A 24,756-nucleotide genomic window follows, 5' to 3' on the forward strand; every position below is an offset into this window, starting at 1 on the left:
TTTCTTCACCCATTTATCTGCCTTCTCAAACGACTAATCTTAATCCCAACACCACTATTTACACCCATCTTGGAATTCTCCAAGAGATCTACGGCTGTGATCATTTAAAAGGGCGGTTGCGGTAATTATTTTTTCAAAATGAAGTGGCTCTTGGAAGTTGCTTGTTGTGGTGTGAACCAAGGTTTAAACTTTCGGTTTCGGTAACCGTTTCGGACCCCACCAAAAACCGAAATTCGGACCGAAATTTAGGACCGAAATCCGAAAAGGGCGAAAAATGGAATTTCGAGAAATTCCGGTTTCGGTCCCCACCGGTATCCGAAATTTCGGTCGAAATTTTAAACCATGGTGTGAACATTGCAGGTATATGTCTCCCTGGTGGAGAACAATCGCTCATTGTAGAGAATCAAAATCTCTTCCATTCCCGCGTTCTAGAGAAACGGCAGTCTTTCTCTCTCTCACACACACATTCTTATGTGTGATGGATTTTTTTCCTCTACCATTTGAGTTTATTTCAACAGTTGGATTTTTTTAGCATGATGAGATAGCAAGTTCTAATGATACATTGTTCAAAATAATGCGCTCTAAGTGCTCAATGCCGACATTTTCTTTTCCGTCGAGATTCATTGGAGATTGTAGCTTCTTCTTTTTTTTTTTGAATGGCCGTAAGTAGGAACTTGCAAATTTGTGGATGTAGCTTTTCTACTTTCCATGCCTAAATCACCTTTTTTGTTGTGGTTTGAGTTAAATAGCTGCAATTAGAAGCCGATCGAAGCTTTTCGGTCTTTGTATATAAACACGTAGTGTCGGAGTAGCCGGATAGGGAAAAGGAATTCCTACCGTATGATTCGAATTAATATACTATTTATGTGGAGTGATAGATCCTAGGGCGCTCTTGCATAAAGAGACGGGAAAGGGCCTTGATAGGATCCACGTCATTAAGCGTAACCGAATTTACATTCTAAACCGATTTTAAAAGGTTACCGAAAATAACGTGGAGCCAATCAAGAGCCATTTCCCATCTCTTTATGCAAGGGCGCCCTTGCATCTATCATTACTCTTACATAAATATCATCTATTTTTTAAATAAATTTAAGCATGATTTTGTTGGTATTTCAGTGAAAACAAGCCACGTGCATTATTCCAACCGATTCCTATTTTTAGTACCTTTTTCATTAGTCTCCCTGAAGTATCGAATCACCCTCTTCTCGTCCTGCTCTAACACCATCGAGTCGGGCTTTGGGCACGCTGGCCCTCTCCTCACTCTTTTATGAGAATTGTAATTATGTAAATGTAAGTAGGACCTACTAGGATACCCCAATACTCCAATAGACTGTTCGATTTGAAATGGATCATGACCGAGACCATGGTTTAAAATTTCGGTTTCGGTAACCATTTCGGACATTCGGAAAACCAAAATTTTGGTCCAAATTTGGTACTCCTGTTCGAAATTCCAGACTGAAATTTCAAAATTTTGGCCGAAATTTTATAACGTTTTTTTTTTTAAAAATAAAAATTGCATTTTCTCGAAAATTTGGCCGAAATTTGGTAAATGGCGAAATATTTAATTTCGCCAAATACCGGTTTCGGTCCCCACCGAAATCCAAAATTTCGGATTTTGGTCGAAATTTAAAACCATGACCGAGACACAAGAAGTGGATCCAAATTAGACCCGGCAAAAAGTGACCCAGACTTGCCGGTCCACCTGGCCCGCCTGTACGGGGCAGGATCACAAAATTAGTGACCCATGGAAATTTGACCCGGCCAGTATGGGTCACATCAAAACTGGGCTGGGCTACGTGGACCCTCGGGCACGCCTGTGGGTGACCGTAGAAACCCAAATGATCGAGAATTTATCTGGTGTAAGCCCTTATAGTCCCATATTTTTCAGAAAGTACTATACTGACCACATCATAGGATGATCTAAACCGTCCATGTGATGGAACACATCGTAAATAGGTCACCCCCCAAATATCATTTCCATACGATGATCCTAGCCCTCCGATGAATAATAATATGCAATTCCTTCATAGATCAGAGGACTAGGATCATCGTGTGGAAATGATTTTTTGGGCACAACCTATTTATATTATGGCCCATCACATGGACAGTTTGGATTATCCTATTATAGTGTGGGAATAAAAACAGCCAAAAAATAGAAAAAAAGAGAGAGGGCCGGGTGACCCGCGGGTCCACCCAGCCTGTATGGGTGGGTCCGGGTTCACCAAATTGTGACAAGTAAAATTCTGGATCATTTTTTACCTGGCCCCTACTCCGAATCCAATCCGACCCATTAAAGATTTGAATGGATAGTGACCACGATGTGAACAAATCCGAATCGGATCCGTTAACGCGCCAATGGGCCGGTGACCGACAAATGAGAAATTCGTCTCCACCCTTTACTTTACCTCGCCCTTTATTCGATCCCATAGGACACGTGTCCGAATCTCAACGGTCCAACTCAGCCGCTGAGATCATCACGAAGCTCAAAAGATAAATAAGCAGAAATTTTTTTTTCTGATAATGATCGCTCATTTCAAAGAATCAAAATCCCTTCCATTCTATATTTCAACAGAAACGTAAATATCCTCTCTCTCTCTCTCTATCATCCTTCTGTGTGATGATTTCTTTTCCTTTGCTATTTGAATTTATTCAGACAATTGTCTCATTTAGATGATACACTGTTGAGAAATATGGCCTCTGAATGATCTGCGTTGATCTTTGATTTTTCTATTTTCAAGCCTGCACATGTAATTTTTCTACTCTCCATGCCTAAATCACCTTTTTTTTTTGGTTATGTCTTGAGTTAGATTGCTTTGATTAGAAGTTGATCGAAGCTATTCGATCTTAAAACTAGGGTATTTGTTGTTGATCGAAGCCCTAAGTGTCAGATTTTAGAGATTGTTATTGATTACTGTGTATGTACTTAGGAGACTGAAATTATTTATATTTCACACAAGGAGACTTTTTTTTTTTGTTGAGTAAGATTCAATTTGAATAAGATGGTCTTCTAGAAAATTATACCACATGATCTAAATAGAATATCCAGGGCTTAAGAACTTACTTGCCCCTCACGAAACATAAACAAATGAAATCTCGCGTCTGGCACTGTTTCTAAGCTCTGTATATAGTCTACTAACCTTCATGAATCAAATGTCTAGCTTTTAGTACCAAGGAAGCAGGATTCTTCTCTGGGAGCCTTCGATTCCCGTTTCGATTCCCGCTCTGGCAACCTTTAGTAGGATTCTTCCCTGGGAGCCTTCGATTCCCGCTCTGGCAACCTTGGCTTTTACTGGTGTGTAATTGACACCCTTAAATGTCCGAGTAGAAAATTGTGTCGATATTGAGATTCATCTTACACTAGTTTTAAAATATTATTACGAGGAAAAAGGGGAACTCCCATCTGATGCTAATATGATTTGAGAGAAGTTCAAGTAGAATCAAGACACACTACTACATTGGAATAATAGAGGCCCCACATTCATCTGAGGATCATTGTAATAAGCGTCTTATGTCCAACATGTTAACTTGCACTATATGTTCTGAAAGGTTTATACTGTGATTATCAATGCACTACTTGATGAGTAAAAGCAAACATGTTTATGAAAATTTTGTGTTGTCATTTCAGATTTTGATGGCTTCTCCCACACTGATCAGTGACACTGAGCCATGGAAGGATTTAAAGGTATGCTTGTAATTTTATTATTATATCATTGCATCATACATCCATAAATACGTCTTTTGATCTTTGAAGCCGCAATGATGCTGTTCTGTTTTGCAGTGCCATGTTGATGATATCAATAAGACACATTTGCGTGATTTGATGAAGGACACTGAGCGGTGCAAGTCAATGATGGCGTATGCAACATTGTGGATACTTACATGCTAATTTATTTTTACTTTTACTTATATGTAGAAAAAAATGTCTATTATATGATGGGATTTTGGAAGTAACTTTGAAAATTTTCTTGTATCATTGATCTTTTATGTTGCTGTGGATGGTTTTTTACAGTGAATTTGATGGGTTACTGCTGGACTACTCGCGGCAGCGCATCCGTCAGGACACTGTGGAGAAATTATTCCAACTGGCAGAGGTGACATCAGCTCTGTCTTTTTTACGTTACACATCGATTTACTCTTCTAATTATTTTTCAGGTGTTTCCATGCAGGCAGCTCATCTTAAACAGAAGATAAATAGCATGTACAGTGGAGAACATGTATGTAAAATTTCCTTATAATTCTCTGGCTTTCATATGATAACAACATAGAATGGTCTATTATATGACAACTGGTCTTCAAATTTTCTCTCCAAGTATTTTATGTTTTCATTATATTCTTTGGATTTGGAAAGTCTATTCAGCCACACTGTTGTGCTAAATGACATTCTTTTCTTCATAATTTTTGGGATGTATTTTCAGATAAACATCACTGAGAATAGATCCGTACTTCATGTAGCTCTGAGAGCTTCAAAGGATGCAGTTATCTATAGTGATGGGAAGAATGTGGTCTCAGATGTTTGGAAAGTTTTGGATAAAATCAGTGAGTTTACAGAAAGGGTTCGCAGTGGCTCCTGGGTAAGGCATCAATTTGCATAATTTGTAGATTCATTTCTGCCATGTCATGTATAAGTGTCATTTAATAGGCTTTTTAGGCAGGTTGGAGCAACAGGAAAGGCATTAAAGGATGTTGTGGCTGTTGGTATTGGTGGCAGCTTTTTGGGACCTCTATTTGTGCATGCTGCTCTTCAAACCGGTTGGATTTATGGATATATGCAGTTCATAATTAAATATGTAGCATTAGCAATGCAAGCCAGCCAATTTTATTTCTTCTATCTTTAGATTAGTCATAATGCTGTCTTATTTTCTATAATATCATTTGAAATTAACTTGTATCAAGGAGCTGATCATGCTCAAATCTGGGAATCTTACAGATCCAGAGGCCGCAGAATCTGCAAAAGGACGTCAACTACGATTGTAAGTACAACATTCATTAGAATTTCAAATGCCAATGTAACTTCCAATGAATGCCGATTCCATGTTTGGTTGCCAATATTGCATTGAAACTCCATTTGACTCCCAGACTTGTTTGGGTTTGGGACATCATCATTGCTTTCTTTTCCTACGTGGCGCCCATGTGGCACTAATGTTCCCTCTCATCTTCCAACCGAATCTTACCAAAATGGTGTTTTTTGGGTAGAAGAAGAGTGCCAAAGGTCTTGTCTTATTCTCTTTCTCTCTCTTCCATATCTCTCTCTACCAAACTCTATATTGGTAATGACATCCCTACTTTTTCCACTACTCTCCGAGAGGATTGCCGTGCAACCAAACACTACTTACCAGTCTTCCACTATTCTCCCAGTGGAAATTTTAGACATCTTCCATGCTTGTCTACTCCCTTTTGACTTCTTATTCCACTACTCTCCAAGCCATCCCCGAGCAACCAGGTGCATGTTATCATTTATTAATTGAAAGTTGGAACCATTTTTTGTGTCATGAAAACATGTGCCACAACAAGATCTCAGGGACCACAATATTAAACTTGGTTCTTATTTTAAGCCAAAAAGTGCCAGTGCTGGAGTTGTTATAGCTGAAAATATGCTATGCCATTTTTTCTTTCTTCTGAACCAACTATTGGGTAGAACATTTCTACTATCTTGCTTATACTGGAAACAATGGCCTTGATTCTGTTTAGATCTGCTTGCATCACTTCAGATATGTTGATGTGCATGCTAGCTGATACTTGGAAGTTTACTCCATTTTAAAATTCTATCAATTTATTCCATTTTAAAATTCTATCTCTCAGAAGGTTGATTGTTTTTGCTATGCAAAGTTCCAGTCATGGTTTTAAATTTCGGCCGAAATCCGAAATTTCGGATTTCGGTGGGGACCGAAACCGAAACTTGCTGAAATTCCGGATTTCGCCCATTACCAAATTTCGACTGAATTTCAATTTAATGTAATTTTTTTAATTTCAATTTAATGTAATTAAAAAAAAAAAAAAAACCCATTACAAAATTTCGGCCGAAATTTCGGAATTTCGGTCTGAAATTTGAAATTTATTAAATAATGTTTTTTAATTATTACCGGCCGGAAATTTCGGATTTCGGTGGGGCCCGAAATAGTTACCGAAACCGAAATTTAAAACCTTGGTTCCAGTTAATAAGCTCCATCTTGCATTCTAATTACATGGACATTTCTCTGCAGCCTTGCAAATGTTGATCCCATTGATGTTGCTCGGAGTATCACGGGATTGAATCCTGAAACTACACTGGGTAGATATCACTTCTCTTCTTTTAACGATTTGAGGTCATTTATTTCTTGACCTTGATATCCTTACCGTTGACACTTTTTCTTGAGATAAATGCAGTCGTGGTGGTCTCCAAGACTTTTACAACTGCTGAAACTATGTTAAATGCTCGAACATTGAGGGAATGGATTACAACTTCTCTTGGGTTAGTGGAGCAATATAATGCAGTCTTTTTAGAGTTCAGGTCCTAAACTTTTACATATCTTTTCCCTTTGGAGTAACACAATTTTGTTTTCAGATCTCAGGCAGTTGCGAAGCATATGGTGGCTGTTAGTACGAACCTTACGGTATCTTCATATTTCAATCTTTGCCTAGATATTTTTGTCTATCATTGGCACTGGTTCAGTTACTCTTTCTATTTTTTTTATTTTTTTTTGTAATTACCTTATATACTATTTCCCTCATTTCAAAATGCTTGTTTTTAATCTCATATTCTGGTTCTCATTTTTTTGTTCCTTTTCTTAGACTTTAAGCATCAAAGGTTTAAATTATATTTGGGATTTCACTAGACTAGGTGGTACGTGGCTGAGTGGTAATGGCGAAGTGAGATTCAGAAGAAAGACACTACGAGTGTTGGGTACTTGGTAGTGCAATTCAGAGATTATGAAAGGAAAGTGCATTTGTATCTTCCTGGACAAAATTGGTGCGAATGTGCTAACATTTAATGGAATTATGATGCATAAAATAGTGGGTGGAAAGCTCCCATAATTCACAGGTTCCATTTTTTTTTGAAATGGAAGGTGAATTATGCTCATCAAAGTGGTTTTCTCTTCTGTTTATTGACTATTTGAGCTCTTCACGTCCGAAGGAGTTGGCACAGCTTAACTTTTATGGTTAAGAGAAACCCAGGCCTATGAGGCATTGGTTACTTTTATTTGCAGAATACCTCTTGAGGCCATTGAATGCCTTATAACCTTGAGTCTTCTTGATCTTCAATTTTGTTGGGCGCTTGCATGAGCTTCTCCTTGTCTTGAGATAGTCTTCAAATACATTCTTGCACTTGTGGCTTCCTTGGTTCTTCGATACACCATACGGCTTGAAGGATGACCACCAAGACTTGACCTTCTCCAAGACTAGCCCTTGTTCTTCTAGCTTCAAGTGTTGACATGAATGAAACTTGTCTAAATAACAACACTAGAGAAGCCATTAGCAAACTACCATCAATTTGGGTTTGTTGATCATCAAAACAAGAGAGGGATGTACACTTGGGCTTACAAGTGCTATGACGTCTACTGTGGCTGGGCTGACGTGGCTAAGATATCTATTCCAGGAGCTCCATCTAAAATCGCACACCTACCCTATACTCTACGAATCAGAGTGTCATTTAATTGTCATAGAACCCCATCTTCCATGCTATGACTAAGCATATTGAAGTCAACTTGCATTTTTTGATGTTTATCCGTGCTATGTTACTAGTTGAGAGCAAGGCACAAATCTCTTCACTAAAGGACTTAAGGACGAGCATCACAACAGCTTGATAGACAAGCTGAACATGTCATAAAGGGACATTTGTAAACTTGAGGGGGAGCGTTATAACATTTGACTAGCATGTATTTAAGCAAAACAATGTGTTGTATTTTTCATTAAGTTAAATGGAGGGACTTAGTTAAGACTTAAAACTCCTTAAACCTATCTATCTTCTCTTCTCTATCTGACATACGAATTGGATTATAGCTACTTTTATAGATAGTGGATGACTATGGGCACCTTCCAAAAGTGGAGTTGTTGTTTTAGCTGCTATACATGACACATTCAATTTGTTGGAGCTAGGCTATGTACATGGCTATTAATTTCCAAGATTCCAAATCCCTATATATATGTATTGCCTACTAACTATCCCTTTGTCTTATATTGCATCAGAGTTGAACATCTTTTGTTGACACTTTCCATTTCAATTTCTTTTCTTGCTATTATATTTATAAATGTTTATTAGTGGCTAATAGTGGCTCAGACTTTCTATTCTTTTGAATAATCTTATTTTCTTAATGATTTTCATTTTCTTTTCACATTATTTTGGTATGTGAACATATCCAACGTAGGCCTTTGGATCCTCCGGTGAGAAGAGGCGACTCGTGCCAAATTGATGGAGTAAAAAGAGATAGGGGCAGACCGAAAACAACTTGGGTAGAAACATTGAAGAAAGACTTGATAGCTAGGAACCTAACAGAGAACATGACCTTGGATAGGATAGAATGGAAGAAAATGATCCACGTAGAAGAACCCAACTAGAAACAGGATTAGAGCCGGGTGATTCCTTTTACCTTCTTCATGAATTTTTTCTAAAGGATTCATTTAGCCGACCCCAACTAGTTTGGGACAAAGGCTTTGTTGAGTTGAGTTGAGTTATTTTGGTATGTGGAATGTGGGAATTGGATGCTGGAGCAATCCTTATTTGTTTCAAACTCAGCATTTTCTTCTTATCTTCATGTTTATTTGCTTAATACTTGTATTTTTGTTTCTGATGCAGCTTGTGGAGAAGTTTGGAATAGACCCTAAAAATGCTTTCGCATTTTGGGACTGGGTTGGAGGTCGCTATAGCGGTAAAAAAACCATTACCTCTTTTTAGGATCAGATGGTTAATTTACGTTCAATTTAATCCTTACTGGAGTTTCTGGCCTATTTCACAACCTCCTATTGATACTAAGAATCTTATTGCAGTTTGTAGTGCTGTTGGTGTGTTGCCTTTATCTCTCCAGTATGGATTCTCAGTTGTTCAGAAGTACGATAATTCACACTTCAATGGAATCTTCTTATTTATCATTCTAAAGCCTTAGTTGATAGTTTATCTTTGTTAGTACAACTTTTGGTGGGAATTTAGGGGATGGACACTAAAATTCAGGAAATAACAAATGCCATTTGCACCACTGACTGCCCTGTTTTTTTCTGTTCCTGTTGTTCCTTCCCTGCTGTTGGATACTTGGATAATTGATCTTTGTTTTGTCCTTCTATTCTTTCCTGCCATTTATTTGAGCACCAATGGCACTTATTTCTTTCTCTGGAAAATGGTTCGCTGAGAGAGAGAGAGTTGCGCATCTCATTGGAGGGAAATTTGAAACAAGGAATGTCATAATGCAGAAACAGATAATCACACTAAGGCACCCGTTCCAGACGCCAATAAAAAAAAATCTAGTCCTGAACAATTGATGGAAAATGGTGTCTAAATAACTTGAATGAGGCAAGAGTCATGATCTTGAATTATTGATTTCTAACGGGTCAGGATCCACCCTCTGTTTGAGCTCGAAAGACAATTTTCTTCTACAAGGAATTGGTGACCTTAGATGGAACCTGCCATGCAAGTTGGAACGTGGGAAAGCAGACGAGTTTCAGAATTTAAAAACAGATAACCATGCTATCTGAGAGCAATACAAAATTTCTAGTCCTGGACCATGCCAGATAAAAAAAAATGATGAATCAGAAATTGTCTGAATGCAGCAGACTTTTCAATCTCTGATTTGGACGTCCCCGACTCCTTTAGGCTATGTTAGTAGAACCAAGGTTTTAAATTTCAACCGAAATCCGAAAATTCGGGTTTCGGTCTATAACGAAACCGAAATAGATTAAACCCGAAACTGTAGTTTATTTCAGCCAAAATTTCAGGGATTTCACCCAAAAATCTGGATTTTTGATAATTATATATTAAAACCGAAATTTGAAACCTTGGGTAGAACTTGGCAATGAGTGCCACAATCATGCCAAATGCTTGTCGCACAAATAAATACACAAATGCTAAAATAGTCTTTTCAAGTGATTAAAAAAGATATCAAATGTGTGTACTCTACTCATTTGTGAGACACCTTTCATGCAATTCTCAAATTCTTGATTCATTATCCATGTAACATGGGGCTATGGAAAGGTGCATATCTATTAGGAATGGATGCTTCATTTTTTTTCACTCTATTCTGATCTGGTTATTTCTGGTAAGGAGTAGGGACTATGGTCCATTGAAAGTATTTTCTCTCTTTTCTCTAAACACGAGCACAACCTTACTCTTAAATAAGTCCCCAATCATTTGGCTTCATTATATTCAGTCCATGCTTTGTTTCTCATTACGTCTGCATAACATTACTCGAGATATCTTAACAATGTATACTTCTCATATTTTGCATATGCTTGCATAAGATGTTCTGATTTTCCACTGAAGGTTTCTGGAGGGAGCTTCAAGCATTGACCAACATTTCTATTCAGCACCATTTGAGAATAACATACCTGTAAGTTGACTGATATTATTTTCACAGGATACTAGATCCATTAAACATGCTATGACACATCTGCATTGACTGTCTGCAAGCAGGTTCTTTTAGGCTTGTTGAGTGTGTGGAATGTTTCCTTTCTTGGCTATCCTGCCAGAGTAAGTATTTGGATCTGCTAGGAAATTTGATTTTAATTCTGTCATTTTGTCTTTCTATTTCATTTGAATCCATCACCTAATTATTCGTGTGACTAAAAAAAAACTGCTCATTTCTTTCCAGGCCATCTTACCATACTCTCAGGCACTGGAGAAATTTGCGCCCCATATTCAACAGGCATATACCACTGCTTCCTGCCTTTGCTTGTAACTCAAGGATTTGTCCTGCACAATTTTGGTCACACTCTGATTTGTTTTTTCGGTATAGGTCAGCATGGAGAGTAATGGGAAAGGTGTATCCATTGATGGTGTCAAACTTCCCTATGAGTGTGGTGAAATAGATTTTGGTGAACCAGGCACTAATGGTCAGCATAGTTTTTACCAGCTAATCCACCAGGTAATTTGGTTGCCTGTGTACGATATTTGCATGTACTTCATTGCCTATGAATATAGAATACAAGTTAGAGCACATTTAACTAAATTTAGAGTCAATTGTTTGTCACCATGGATTGAAATATAAATGGATATAATTTTGATGTGATTTGATGTCACCAAGTTGAGTATAATAGGTATGGGTTGTACATCTTTCCCACCATCTAGCATAAGATCTTATCCGTATACTGATCTGTGAACCTACATATTCATAGTAAAATGCCGTGATTGCTTCGTGGATTGTATGCAACATTAAGTTGAACCTGGGAAAAGAGTCTTGCCTTAAAAACGATTTCAGGGACAGAAGGCTTGCAATTCAAACACTGAGGACACTTGGCTCATCGATACCATGCCATGTGAGTTTACATTGGCAAATATTGGAAGTACCACTATCTGAAATAAGCCTACCACTATGTATTGTCATAATACTTGGGAGCAATCTGATCGCTTTGAAACCATTTCTCTATGAAAGGACCAACTTATTGAAGAGAATAGTCAGCTCACTAAATATAGCCCCGTCCAGGTGTTAATAACATGAAATCTTACTGAAGAGGATAGTCAGTTCACTAAATATAGCCCTGTCCAGGTGTTAATAACATGCTTCATCACTAGCAAATAATATGTAGCAGGGATTTGTACCTACACTTTTAGCACGAGTGTCATTAGTTATGGTAAGCATTGTTTTTTTTTGTTTTATTCAGGTAGGAAGGTACATTTAGACCTTTTTCCCCTCTTTGGTGCTATCTTTACGAGGCTATTATAGCAATTTCCTTTTTCATTCTACCTATCTGTACTCACCTCATTGTGTTTAAGGAATGATTGTAACCTTTTGCTCTCACAACCTCCAAAACTTTTTCTTGTTTTGTGATCCTTTCCCCCTTTTGTTTCCTTTTGCATTTTTCGTATATATATTTTTTTTTCAAAAGAGGGAATCTCTTATCAGTCTGTATAATTTGAAATGTGCTTTTTAACTTTTGCAATTTTCTAAAGCATGAGGAAAAGCCTTGGTGCCTTCTGATTTACCATGTTCCAAGGAGAAGCTTGCTGAAATTCTTTGGTAGCAACGTTCCTATTGGAAAACTTGGATCAGTTGCTTAGGATCTTGTTTTTTCTTGTATAATTGTCTCCTGGCTCATGTTCAAAAAAATAAAAAATTAAATTGTTCTGGCCAAGCTCATCCAGGTCCGGTCTTGGTTAAATTCTTGCCTCTATGAACTCTTGGTTAAATTTCTTGCCTATACGAACTCCAGGGGCAATTTTTTTTATTGGTTTTAAGTATGAAGAACATGGAACACTGTGTTCAGGTTACTGGTGATATTAGTTCTATTATGGGGTGTGCTAGCTTGAACTATTAGTTCTATTGTGTGCGCGCGTGCACGTGCGCTAAAATGTTATTAATTAGATGCTGGTTTTGTGGCGTCGTTTTTTTAATGGCATCAGTGCTAAATGGAATACTTTTTTTCAAACTTTCAGGGGCGTGTTATTCCTTGTGACTTTATCGGTGTTGTGAAGAGCCAACAGCCTGTGTACTTGAAAGGTACCAGCACACAAATTCTGGCAGGAAAAGTACTAGCGACATTGTCTTAGATGATTCTGCCGGACAATGGTTTGATTTTTATGGATTTTGCTTCCCTCCAATTTGTTCATTTATATTCTTGATCTATTTTGTAGGTGAAGTGGTGAGCAACCATGACGAGCTCATGTCAAACTTTTTTGCTCAGCCAGATGCTCTTGCTTATGGGAAGGTAGGATCGTATAAAACTTTGTTTTTTTTTTTTTGAATGATCATTTGAGAATGTGTTTTGATATGCTTATAATACATAATGTGATTAAATTATTTTGGTATCATGTCGAAATTGGATAATTCTCAGACACCAGAGGAGTTGTTAAGTGAGAAAATCCCTAATCATCTTATTCCTCACAAGGTGATTTTCTTTTCTCTCATGTTCCAATTTTGCAGTCTACCATTAGATGTTTTTTTTTAATGTCCTGAATCATCTTTTGCAGACTTTTTCTGGGAATCGGCCATCCCTCAGCCTTCTACTTCCCTCCCTTAGTGCTTATAACATTGGACAGGTTTGTGCAGGGTTTCTGATACCTTTTATTCTGCTGAAGTTTTTTTAGCTTTTGACTCATCATAGTGCCTTGTTAGTTGGTAACATGAGGTTTATTTTGGATGTTTGATTTTTTTTTTTTTCATTTGATTCTAGGGAAAATGCATGTGTTTATTGAATGTTGTCGCTAGATGCTGCCAAATAGTCCATGGAGGATGAATACCCATTCAAGAGTCAGAAGCAGCAACTTAATATTTATGGGAGGACATTTATTGTATTTTATGTTAAGTTCAGACATGATCCTCTAGATATAGTGACCGTGGGAAACTGTTGAAGATACTAAGTTAGATAGGTCCTATTACATATATTACATGCTTTTGCATTCATTAAATTTAATTTATGTGTTCTTTTAGGGCCCATCATTTGGATGGCCTTAATGACATGTAATATTGGAAAGGAGAAGAAAGAAGGAAGAGGAGAGAGAAGGGAAAGAATTCATGTGGGTTAAACTCCTTCCTTCATCTTCAGCTTTTTTCTTCACATCTTCTATCTCTCCAAGGTCTTAAATTTCGGTTTAGGTTTCGATTTCGGTCGCCACGGAAATGGAAACTTTCAGTTTCGGCTGGAAATTTCGGTGGAAATCCTGTAAAATCAAGGAAGCATATGGAAACATGTGCAAATGATAGAATTTAATGATGAAACTTCAGGAAATGCTGGAATAAGCACAAATACATACTTCAAAACCATCACATAAGCAAGACAACCATCTATAATGGTTTAAAAACATCGAACACCTAGTGACATGCACTGTCGGGCATGTTTGATAATTGAGTGCACACTAAATGTCACATGTATTTCGTATAAATATGTATGCATAATACATGTACAACATCTTGCCCGCAATTCATATAAATATAAGTATGTAACAATACAAATATAGAATGCTAGTATCACACTTACGATTTTGGTCTGCATTTCGGTCGTTTTGCTTTCGGTTTCAGTGGGGATGGAAACAGAAACATTCCAGTCATTTTGTGTCGATTTCGATGGAAATTTAAAACTATGATCTCTCCAATATGTAAGATCTGATTGAAGTGGTGCCATGTGTTGACATAGCACCAGAGCATGGTGATCATGATCATGGAGTCCAAGATGAAGACTAAGATCTAGCATCTCTTCTTCTTTTTCTTTTGCCCCCTTCCATTATCGGAGGATTGCAGTCTTCTTTTTCTTGTGCCTCCTCCACTATTGGGGATTGCACCACCCTAATCGAAACCCTAAAACCCAATCCTTTCCATTTGTGACCCATACTCCTTCAAAACCCTAGATCTACACCTTAAAAAATGTAGATCTACACCATTGAACCCTTAAGGTTTGTATCCTAGATCTACACCATAGAACCCTAATCCCACCTCTTCAAAATCCTAACTCCCACACCCCAGATCACACCCCCAATTCGATACATAATTTCCATCATCTTTCCAAACCCTAGTACCTAATTCCATCAGATCCTAATCTCCCTAAAACCCCCCTAATTTGAACATTCCCAATTTTTTGTCCTCCCCACTCATCCTTCTCTCTATTTGACATCCTTCCCATTCTATTTTCACCACATTCCCATGCCCATTATTCATGGGTGCCTCTGTGATCCTTGTTCATTGATGGATTTACATCCTTCCTCCTTTGTGCTAATTAAAGGAGGGTGCTTTTACCATTCAAGAAAAGGAGGATGCTTTGCACGAGACTAAACTAATTTCAATTTCATTAATAAGAGACGATGATGTGAAGCAAGCATATCTGGAGTTTTACGTGTTTTATGTGGGCGGTTTCTTAGCCTCATTGTGGACTGTTTCACTTTCACCTATATATCGACTGTTGATCCAAGTGATGTCTTGCTGCCCTGCTTTGTGGACTGTTGCCCCTTCCCAACAAGGTGGTTATTACCTTCTTTGAGGACTTACACTTCAGTGTTATATTCTTAGATACGGCCAAGGAAATTTGGGATACTGTGTGAGAGATTTTTTTCAGACGTGAATGCTCCTTGGCATGTGAGCTCTTGAGACCATCTTTTTGTTCCAACAAGGACCAACGAGTTTGAGTAAATACGATATCTCTCTCTCTCCATGGTCTCTATGAGGAGTTAACTGTGTATCTACCTCCCCAAGTAGATCTGGAATTTCTAAAGCAAGCACCAAAAAATTTCAAGGTGGCAAAGTTTGTCTTTGGCCGTGGCCCATAGTATAATTCTGGCTGAAGCCGAATATTGGCAAGTTAAAATTTTCATTAAATAGCTTGTACTCGTGACTTCAATGTTTTGGGATTTCTTCCTCTTCATTTTCCCAACAAAGTATCGGTTTGGAGTCTGCCTTGAAAACTTCTGTTGGTCGAGGTTATGGTGGCCTAGGCCGTGATGATTCTGGCCATGGTTGTGGTCATGAGGAAGGGAAAGAACCTAGAGGAGGTTGTGGCCTTGGTATTCACAAGCGTGTGCATTGTGGAGAATTGGATCACAACCCCGACAAATGCTGGAAAATTTTTGGTAAACTTGCATGGACCAATCAAGCAATATATACCGACGATGGAGATGATACTTCTCGGCCCGCTTTCATTTAGAGCTGCAACACAGTGCCCCTGCTCGTGATTTAGTAGTTCTCTCATGAGAAAAATTTGACAAACTTATGAGTTTCAGTCAACAATCATCATTCTATCCATCCTTTCTCTTCTCTATTACTTTGGCACATACATGTAACTTCTTACTTCGCACAAACTCAGTGGATCATCAGCTTTGGTGTGTGATCATATGATGAGTGAGTCCTCTGTTTTTACTACCAACTCTCTCTTTATCCTTGGTTTTGCATTTCCTTAATTTTTTAAATTTATTATCTATTAGTAAACTTAGGATTCATTAGAAGACCCCAACTAGTTTGGGACAAAGGCTTAGTTGAGTTGAGTTGAGTTGAGTATCTATTAGTAAACTTACCAAACAACTTTGTTGTTCCATAACGTCTTGCCCGTCTTCTTTTGTGTTTCAAGATCTAAAGATCAAGAGGACAAATGGTGGAAAGGTTGAGTATGGAAGCCTCTATTACTTTGGATCGTAACCTTGTTAGTGTTTATTTCTATTCTAATTCCTTACCTCAGCCTTGGCATTATCTACTTGGTCATTCATCTCTTCAAAGTTTAGTTATCAGTCCCTTGTCTTGAATCTGTCACTACTTCTCTTCAAAGTTTAGTTATCAGTCCCTGGTCTTGAATCTGTCACTACTTCTCAATGTGGATTTTCTCCACTAGGCAAACATCATAGGGTTACCTTTTATCTTAGAAATGAGAGTCGGCAGTCAGTTTCATTTTCAGTTGTCTATTCTGACATTTGGGGACCAGAAAGGGTACCTATTGTGTTTGGTTAGAGATATTTTGTTACATTTATTAATGATTTTTCACGCATGACTTTGTTATACTTATGAAGGAAAGATCTGAATTTTTTATTTATTTTTTAAATATTCCGTAAGGAAATTGAAAACCAATTTTCCATCACTATGCATGTTTTACGTTTAAACAATGCCCGAGTACACATTGCAAGATTTTCAACAATAAGTCTCCAATTGTGGAATTCTTCATCAGAGCTCTTGTGCACATGTTTCCAAAAAGATTGCTGTGGTTAAGCACAAGCAACATCTCTTGGGAGTGGCTTGCACCTTATTACTCTATAAGAATGTATCGAAAATCTATTGGGGCGATACTGTTCTAACTGCCTGTTACCTTCTCTGTTGCCCCTAAGGTATTTGGTTGTATCTGCTTTGTTTACTCTAGGTCGTGATCGGGACAAATTGTACCATCTTGCTATTAAATGTATCTTTCTGGCATACTGTTAAAAAAATGATATCGTTGCTACAATCCTACTTGGCTACTCCACGAAAAAATTATGCGTGCCAATGTAATCTTTGACGTTACTCCTTTCTCATTTGGGCTCCTCTTTCCCATACCATTTTTCTTCTTCACAACCTCCATTACCTACAGCTGTATCCTAACAAGCACAACTGCCCCTCATGTACAATCATCCGAAGTCGGTATTGTCCCTAAGTACCTCATATAGCTATAGTTGTGACAAAAAATAAATGGCTTCAAATCAACCTATCCCTTCATGTCCATTTGTGTCTACAGATCCTGCTGTTGATTTTTATCCAATTGATGTTCAGATGTTCCTATAGGTGTTCATAAAGATACATAGTCCTTCACTCAGCATCTCATTGCCAATGTTCGTTCTTTCTTTTTCCTTGACCTCTACCTACAAAAGCTTTGATATGCCCTATTCTTCTATTGCTCTACGTTGTACTTTCCAAGAGGCTATGTCTCGTGATTAGTTGAAGGCAATGGACGATGAAATGAATGCCCTAAGACATAATCATATGTAGTGTTGAAGAGTATGTAAGGGTAGTTTAGTCATTAGTAGTATTGTGAGGGGTATTGTAGTCTTTGTACACATGTTGGTGGTTGTTCCACATGGAGTTCCTTGTTGGTGCTCCTTTGTTGGTGGTTGTTCTTCTTCTTCCTATTATGTTTTGTCATTGTCTTCGGGTTGGTGTAGTATCGTCCTCCTTGTTGGAGTGTTGTGCGGTTTCCCTTGATGGTTCATTGGTTGGTTGGTTAGTTTCTTCTTCGCACTGTTAGTTGCTTCTTCGCATTGTTAGTTGTTGGTTCTTGATGTTGTTAGTTGTTTCCTTCCGCTTGGTGTTTGTTGGTGACTCCAGTTGATGTTCTTTCACCATTCTTTGTGTTCTTGGTTAGTTCCTCCTTTTACTTGTTGTTGGTTGGTTCTTGGTGTGATTCCTTTTACCCCTCTTTTTTGGGTGATTTGTTGGTCGGTTGGTGGCTTGTTCGCGCTTGGTTGGTGGTTTGTGCGCCCTATGGGTTGGTTGGTTGTTGGTTTGGTGGTTGGTTTGTTGTGGTTGGTTGTTAGTTTGTTGGTTGGGTTGGTTGTGATTGTGGTTGGAGTGTTGGTTGGTTAGATTGTTGGTTGATTGGTTGTGGTAGGTTGTTGGTCGTTGGTGGCTTCTTCACGTACTAAGGTGTGGGTTGGTTGGTGATTTGTTGGTTGTCTGTTGTTGTTTAGTTGGTGGCTTGTTCGCGTTTTGTTGGTAGTTCGTGCGCCCTATTGGTTGTTGGTTTGTTGGTTGTGGTTAGTTGTTGGTTTGTTGGTTGTTGGTTGTTGGCTTATGATCATCATTGGATGGGTTGGTTGGTTTGTCGTTGGTTGTTGTAGTTGGTTGTTGGTCGACTCACTTTGCAAGTCGTGTTGTTGATGTTTCTACATGGTGAGTGTAGTTGCCTGCAACGAAGCGTTTTGTTGTTTTCTGTTGGATTTATATTATTAAATATTTACCATGCGGTACAATTTAGAGATTGAAAGCCCGTTTGGTTGTTAGAGGATATTCCCAAACCTTCAGTATTAACTGATTTGATCCGGCTACTAAATTCAATTCCATCCAATTTCTTATTTCAATTGCTGCCAATAGAGATTGGCCATTGCGAGAGCTAAACATTAAGAACCTTCTTCACAGTATTCTTCACGAGGAAGTTTATATGGAGAAATCTCCTGCTTATGATGTTCGGGGAGGGGTCAAGAAAGGTTTGTAAGCTATGAAAGGTAATATAAGGTCTCAAATAGTCTCCTCATATATGATTCAATAAGTTCAGCCTTATTGTTATCAATTTATGATTTCGCCAATGTCGTGTGGATCACTCTATCTTCATATGAAAACAAGATAGTAATAATGATCCTAATAATATATGTGGGTGACATCGTGGTTATAGGGAATAATCAAAAGAAAAATAGATGAGGTCAAGAGCTACCTACAAGAACATGTGGAGACCAAAGATTTGGAACAATTAGGGTGTGTTCGGCAACCATTAAATAACCACATTCTCCACTTTTTTAGGCGTTAAGAATGTGAAAGCGCAAAAGCATCTCAAAAGTCATGTTAGGCAATCCGGCCCACTAAGCCCGTTTCTAAACTTTTGCCTTCTTGATAGGCTAAAAGCAAGGATTCTTTGGAGCGGCTAATAGTCGTTTCTAAGATTCTCATCAATCCGTTTCTCGCCCGTTTAATTGGGCGAGAATGAGAAGCGTTGCCGAGCATGCCCTTACAATACTTTCTTGGCATTGAAGTTGCAAGATGAAAATTTTAGCATCAGCCTATCCCAAAGTAAGTATGTTATTGATCTCTTATTTGAAACTGGTTTACTAGAGGCAAATCCTATCAACTCCCCTATGGATCCCTACATTAAATTGTTAAAATGGATGTGATAATTGTTTGAAGACTTTGAACTTTGAAGACCCTAGTAGATATCGTCTTCTGGTTGGGAAAGCTTATCTATTTCAAGATCTCACGTATTGATATTTCCTTCCCTTATAATTGTTGTCAGCTAGTTCATGAAAAGTCCCTCTAAGGACCATTTGGAAGTTATTTAGCATATTCTATGGTACCTTAAGGGAGCACCAGGAACAGGACTTGTATTAGGTAGAAATGACCATCTAAGAGTGGAAAGTTTTTCAAATGCAGATTAGGCAGTATCTCCTTCGGAGAGATGTTGAACTACCACCTATTGTACCTCTGTTGGAAGGATCTAGTTACCTGGCACAGCAAGAAACATAATCTAGTTGCATCATTGTTTTAAATTTCGGCTGAAATCCGAAATTTGGTCATTTTGCCCAAAATTGTAAAAATTTCAAATGACCGTAATTTGGAAAAAAAAAATCGTTTTCGGTAGGGACCGAAACCGAAATTTAAATCCATGCTCACACAACCTGTGGATTATTATGGCTAAAAACTAATATACCACGAGAAAGACTAAATACATTGAAGTGGATTGTCATTTGTTCATAAAAAGGTTGTTAGTAAATTTATATCTATACCGTATGTGAAATCCAAGGATCAGCATATTTGCAAAATCTCTTGCATGCATCCAATTTCGAAGTATGTGTTCCAAGCTGGGCTTGGATGACCCTTATTCACCAGCTTGACGGGGAATGTATTAGATAGGGCCCACTGCACATACTATATGCTTTTATACTCATTAGAGTAAAGTAATTTGTGTTTAATTGAAAGGGCCCATCATTTGGATGGTCCTATTGGCATACTTGCAATATTGGTTTGTGAAAGCTTATATATATGATGAATTCTTGGGGTGGGAGTTTAACCCACACAAATTCTTTCCCTATTCTCCTTCCTTTTTGTCTCATTTCTTCTTCTTATTCTTCCATCTCTTCGACATATAACATCTGATCGAAGTGATTCTATACATTGACAGAAACTTTTATTTCTTAGTTATGGCATCCTCGAGATTGAGGGTGCACATGGAAGGAATACAAAAAATGCAGCATTCTAATTTTGAATTCGAAGATGATGCTACTACAAATGCTCATATCTATAGGGGTTGCATTTTCCTTTTCGTATTATAGTGAATATACATGGAAAATACTTCCATACATGAACATTGCTATTGAACAAGGGCATTTGGGATGCTTTCTTCATTCCGTGGGGCATTTGTTTTTTTGCTGTTCACGTGTGTGTTTCTTTTTTCTTTTGCCTGTGTCGCCTAATAATCATTATCCTTCGTTATACACTTGTTTGTGAATCACGATATTTTGCTTGTTGTAACATAATAATCGAAATCTTATGCTTTGCTCTTCAGTTGTTAGCGATTTACGAGCATAGAATTGCAGTTGAAGGTTTCATATGGGGAATTAACTCTTTTGATCAATGGGGGGTCGAGTTAGGAAAGGTCTGTTTCTAAAACTCTCTTTGAAGCCCGTGTTATATTCTTACGTAGTTGATGAATGAAATATGAATTTACCCATGGCATTACAGTCGCTCGCTTCTCAAGTTAGAAAGCAACTAAACTCCTCTCGCACAAAAGGGGAGCCTGTGGAGGGTTTTAATTTCAGTACCACGACAATGTTAACAAAATATCTCGAGGTATGATCTGCAAGAACACTTTATGAGTATATCATGTATTAACTAAATTATATGCAAGAATAGTGGATAGCTCATGCATGTGACATACAAACAAACTTCTCCATCTATATCACAAATAGTTCACTAAACCAACTTATTTGCATTTAATTTGGGCGTATTACTTAATCAGTGCCAGGATCCAATGATTGGTTTTTTTATGTGACTGTGGTAAATGCATGTATGCATTTATTCATGTATAGAAGAAAATTCTAAGCCATACTTGGGTAAATATAATGCACATTTGTCCATCTTCCCGAGACTTTTGATTGTACATCATGCAACATGGTGCTCTACCATATGCAACATTAACTGGAACTCTGGAAGCGACCTTTATGCCATGGGACTTGTGACAAAAAAAGAAGGGAGTGACCCCAGCTTAGAAGCTTGATTCTCCAGCTAACATGCCTTCCTCCCTGGTTCACTCCTAACCCTGAACCCATTGAAGGCTACTTTGTATTCTTGTCTTCTCCATGGTCTGCTTGCTCTTGCCTTCCTCCTTGACTTCTAAAGGCCTCGTATCTTCTAAGGTAGTCCAAAGGACGTCCTCTCTTGGACTCGAGGTTTTAAATTTCAGTTTTGGTTTCAATTTCGGTCACCACGGAAACATAAACATTTCGGTTTTGGCTAGAAATTTTGGTGGAAATCCGGTTAAATCGCTGAAACTTATGGCAACTTTATGGAAACATATGCAAATGATATAATTTTAAGATGAAACTTCAGTAAATGCTAGAATAATTACATACACACTTAGAATCTATTAATAAGCAAGACAACAATCCATAATTGTTTAATAACATCAATCACGTAGTGACATTCACTGCTAACTCAACATGTAGCAAATTTCACATGTAATTCACATAAATATTTATAGTTACTACATACACCACATTTCACACCTGATTAATCTAAATATTATTATGTAATACATACTGATATAGTATATCACTAATACACTTACGATTTTAGTTTATGTAAATGTTTCAGTCGGGTTGGAAATGAAAACATTTGGAACTATTAGAAATTTTTAAAAAATGAAACCATTCGTTTTGAAGAACAACGAGCAATTATCAGGTACGACAACGAGTGTTCCAGCAAGCCTTACAAGGAGCTCTAAGAACTCTGAATAGTTGTTTGAACAGTGAGTTACTTTTCATGCGGGTTTCGGTGGAAATTTAAAACCATGCATGGACTGAACGTTTTCCTTCATGCACACACGCACATAAATATTTACATATGGACAAACCCAAAGTCATGTTTGTCTATAATGCACCTTGTTCAATCTTTTGTCATGATGTTAAACCATATAGCGTGGTTAGAAAATCCTGTGTATACTCTCCTAGGTACTGTATGCCATGGAGAGAGCTGTATGTATGCACTTACAATATGTGTGCACATGTATATTACATGTGTGTCTCTCTGAGTTCTGATCATTGTTAATATGCTCCTAATCTTTGTTCTCTTTTCAGGCAACATCTCATATTTCTTCGGATCCAGCTACCCTGCTACCGAAAATATAATGCACTTGGTTTAAGAAGAAGTAATGGTTTTGAATCATATATAAGCACCACTCTGACCTTATAATCATTCAAGTCGCTGTTGCAAAGTCTGAATTTTGTTCTGGAGATTATGAGTATGGAATTTGTTTTAAGTTATACCTGTGTCATTACTGATGCATATGCAGTCCATTTTGGTTTAAATATGATACTCATACTTACATTTTACTAATAATAAGTTGATTTGCAGTATTTTGGAACCAATCATGGAGTTGTGTTTATGATTTTTCTGCATGTGCAAACTTCTCGCTGAGTCATTTTCAGGAATTGCCTCTGTTTCTTTGGCTTGGAACTGATAGAACACAGTTCTATCAAAACAGAAATTAAAGAAGAAGAAAAGAGTAGGAGAAAGATGAAGAGAACAATGAGTTGATTCGAGGAACTCGGCCTCCAACAGGCAAGAGCACTAAACGTGATTATCGCTTGGCAATAGCCATACGGCATCTACATGTTATTTTATCGAAATCAGGGGAGCAAAATAGGAAGCACAACTCAGCATAAGAAAAATAAAATATGGAAACCTAAATGCAATATGGAAAAGAGTTTAATACAGAAGCAATCGTAACAGGAACATGGTTTGTTTGTATCTTGGCCAATATCTCAGTGTCCTTTAGGCTCTGTAAGTAGGTGATAAAAACCAAAATAGCTAGCAGATAAAAGGCTTTTAAGATGCCACAGATCACTGACTATTTTCTTTTAGAAAATTAATGCCCAGAAGAGTATTTTGGTTATTTTGTGGGAAGCTAGATTTTGCTAACTCAGCTAGTAACCTATTATGAAGAGAGATTTGCTATTCAATTTAACACTTATCTAAAGGTTTTAGACTGAGCCGGACTAAGACAGAGTATATGGAGTGCAACTTTAGTAATTTAAGGAGGCAGGGCGACGATGTAGTAAATATGACTGGACAGGAGGTACCTAAGAGGGATATCTTTCGCTATCTTGGTTCAATCCTACATAAGGAAGGAAAGATTGAAGAGGATGTTAACCACAGAATAAGAGCAGGTTGGTTGAAGTGGAAGCATGTTTCAGGAGTTCTGTGCGATCGTAAAATACCTACCAAGTTGAAGGGAAAGTTTTATAAGACAATTGTGAGGCCAGCCATGCTCTACCACTCAGAATGTTGGGCCACCAAGAAGCAGCATGAGCATAAGATGAGTGTAGTGGAGATGAGCATAAGATGAGTGTAGCAAAGATGCGAATTCTTAGATGGATGTGCGGCCACACAAGGTTAGATCGAATTAAAAATGAAGTTATCCGTAAAAAGGTGGGGGTGGCACCAATTGAGGAGAATATGAGAGAGCACCGCTTAAGATGGTTTTGGCATATCCATAGTAGGCCTTTGGATGCTCCATTGAGAAGAAGTGACTCGTGCCAAGTTGATGGAGTAAAAAGAGGTAGGGGCAGACCGAAAACAAGTTGGGTAGAAACAATGAGGAAAGACTTTAGGGCTAGGAACATAATAGAAAACCTGACCTTGGACAGGATAGAATGGAAGAAAATGATCCATGTAGACAAACCCAACTAGTGTCAGGAGTAGATTTAGTCAATTTGAGCCAGGTAGATCCTTTCTCCGCCTTCATGAAAATTTTCTAAAGGATTCATTAGCCAACCCCAACTAGTTTGGGACAAAGGCTTAGTTGAGTTGAGTTGAGATTCCAAGTTTATTATTTGAGGACTTTGTAGTTGATACGTTGAAGTTCCTTTCCAAGGAATGAAAAGATTCTATCAATTGGTCGAATTTTAGAGTTCCTTGGTAGACACTCATGTTTTGAACGGCAAAGCTCCTGTGGGTATCGGCCATTAGAGGGTTTAGGAACAACTATTATTTCAGAGGTAGAGCTTTGGTCTTAAGAAGTTGGATGAAGGATATCACTATGGAAAAGCTTAAGTTCACTTTCGGAATAGGTTAAAGAATCACCTTCAATGATTTGTAGACAGTTCATAGGATTTGCATACAATGTCAATCCACAAAGAAGGGCTCTTACTTTCGCTTCGTTGGGGTCACACACCCCACCAGGCCCAAAAAAGTACGTAATGTTAGTTTGTTTTTA

At 37.9% G+C, this 24,756-nt stretch overlaps 1 protein-coding gene across 3 annotated transcripts; it reads left to right on the top strand.

The window, feature by feature from the left end:
• The first annotated feature begins 2,501 nt into the window (after positions 1 to 2,501).
• LOC143857993 (glucose-6-phosphate isomerase, cytosolic 1-like) lies at positions 2,502 to 22,894 on the top strand. Of its 3 annotated transcripts, none has more exons than XM_077368570.1 (24): positions 2,502 to 2,576; positions 3,626 to 3,682; positions 3,779 to 3,855; positions 4,010 to 4,091; positions 4,167 to 4,214; positions 4,416 to 4,571; positions 4,653 to 4,749; positions 4,928 to 4,970; positions 6,201 to 6,268; positions 6,364 to 6,448; positions 6,542 to 6,590; positions 8,771 to 8,843; positions 8,962 to 9,022; positions 10,445 to 10,511; positions 10,595 to 10,651; positions 10,773 to 10,826; positions 10,917 to 11,045; positions 12,554 to 12,617; positions 12,752 to 12,825; positions 12,952 to 13,005; positions 13,088 to 13,156; positions 20,827 to 20,916; positions 21,003 to 21,110; positions 22,616 to 22,894. In XM_077368570.1, the coding sequence occupies exons 2-24, from the start codon at positions 3,632 to 3,634 to the stop codon at positions 22,664 to 22,666; spliced, it is 1,707 nt and encodes a 568-aa protein (XP_077224685.1). In that variant the 5' UTR covers positions 2,502 to 2,576; positions 3,626 to 3,631; the 3' UTR covers positions 22,667 to 22,894. The 3 variants fall into 3 exon arrangements, with proteins under 3 accessions (XP_077224685.1, XP_077224687.1, XP_077224686.1); XM_077368571.1 differs by lacking the exon at positions 2,502 to 2,576 and adding an exon at positions 2,583 to 2,747; XM_077368572.1 differs by lacking the exons at positions 20,827 to 20,916; positions 21,003 to 21,110; positions 22,616 to 22,894 and adding an exon at positions 13,291 to 13,533.
• The last annotated feature ends 1,862 nt before the right edge of the window (positions 22,895 to 24,756 follow it).

Source organism: Tasmannia lanceolata, unplaced genomic scaffold (assembly GCF_043159265.1).
Source record: "Tasmannia lanceolata isolate RefF3 unplaced genomic scaffold, GAP_Taslan_0.1 ptg000025l, whole genome shotgun sequence".
NCBI classification, from domain to species: Eukaryota; Viridiplantae; Streptophyta; class Magnoliopsida; order Canellales; family Winteraceae; genus Tasmannia; species Tasmannia lanceolata.

Coding starts and splice junctions, on each gene's coding strand:
- LOC143857993 (XM_077368570.1), top strand. CDS start 3,632: ATGGCTTCTCCCACACTGATCAGTGACACTGAGCCATGGAAGGATTTA. Junction 6,591..8,770: donor CTGTTAGTACGAACCTTACG/GTATCTTCATAT, acceptor TTTCTGATGCAG/CTTGTGGAGAAGTTTGGAAT. Junction 11,046..12,553: donor TTTACCAGCTAATCCACCAG/GTAATTTGGTTG, acceptor TCAAACTTTCAG/GGGCGTGTTATTCCTTGTGA.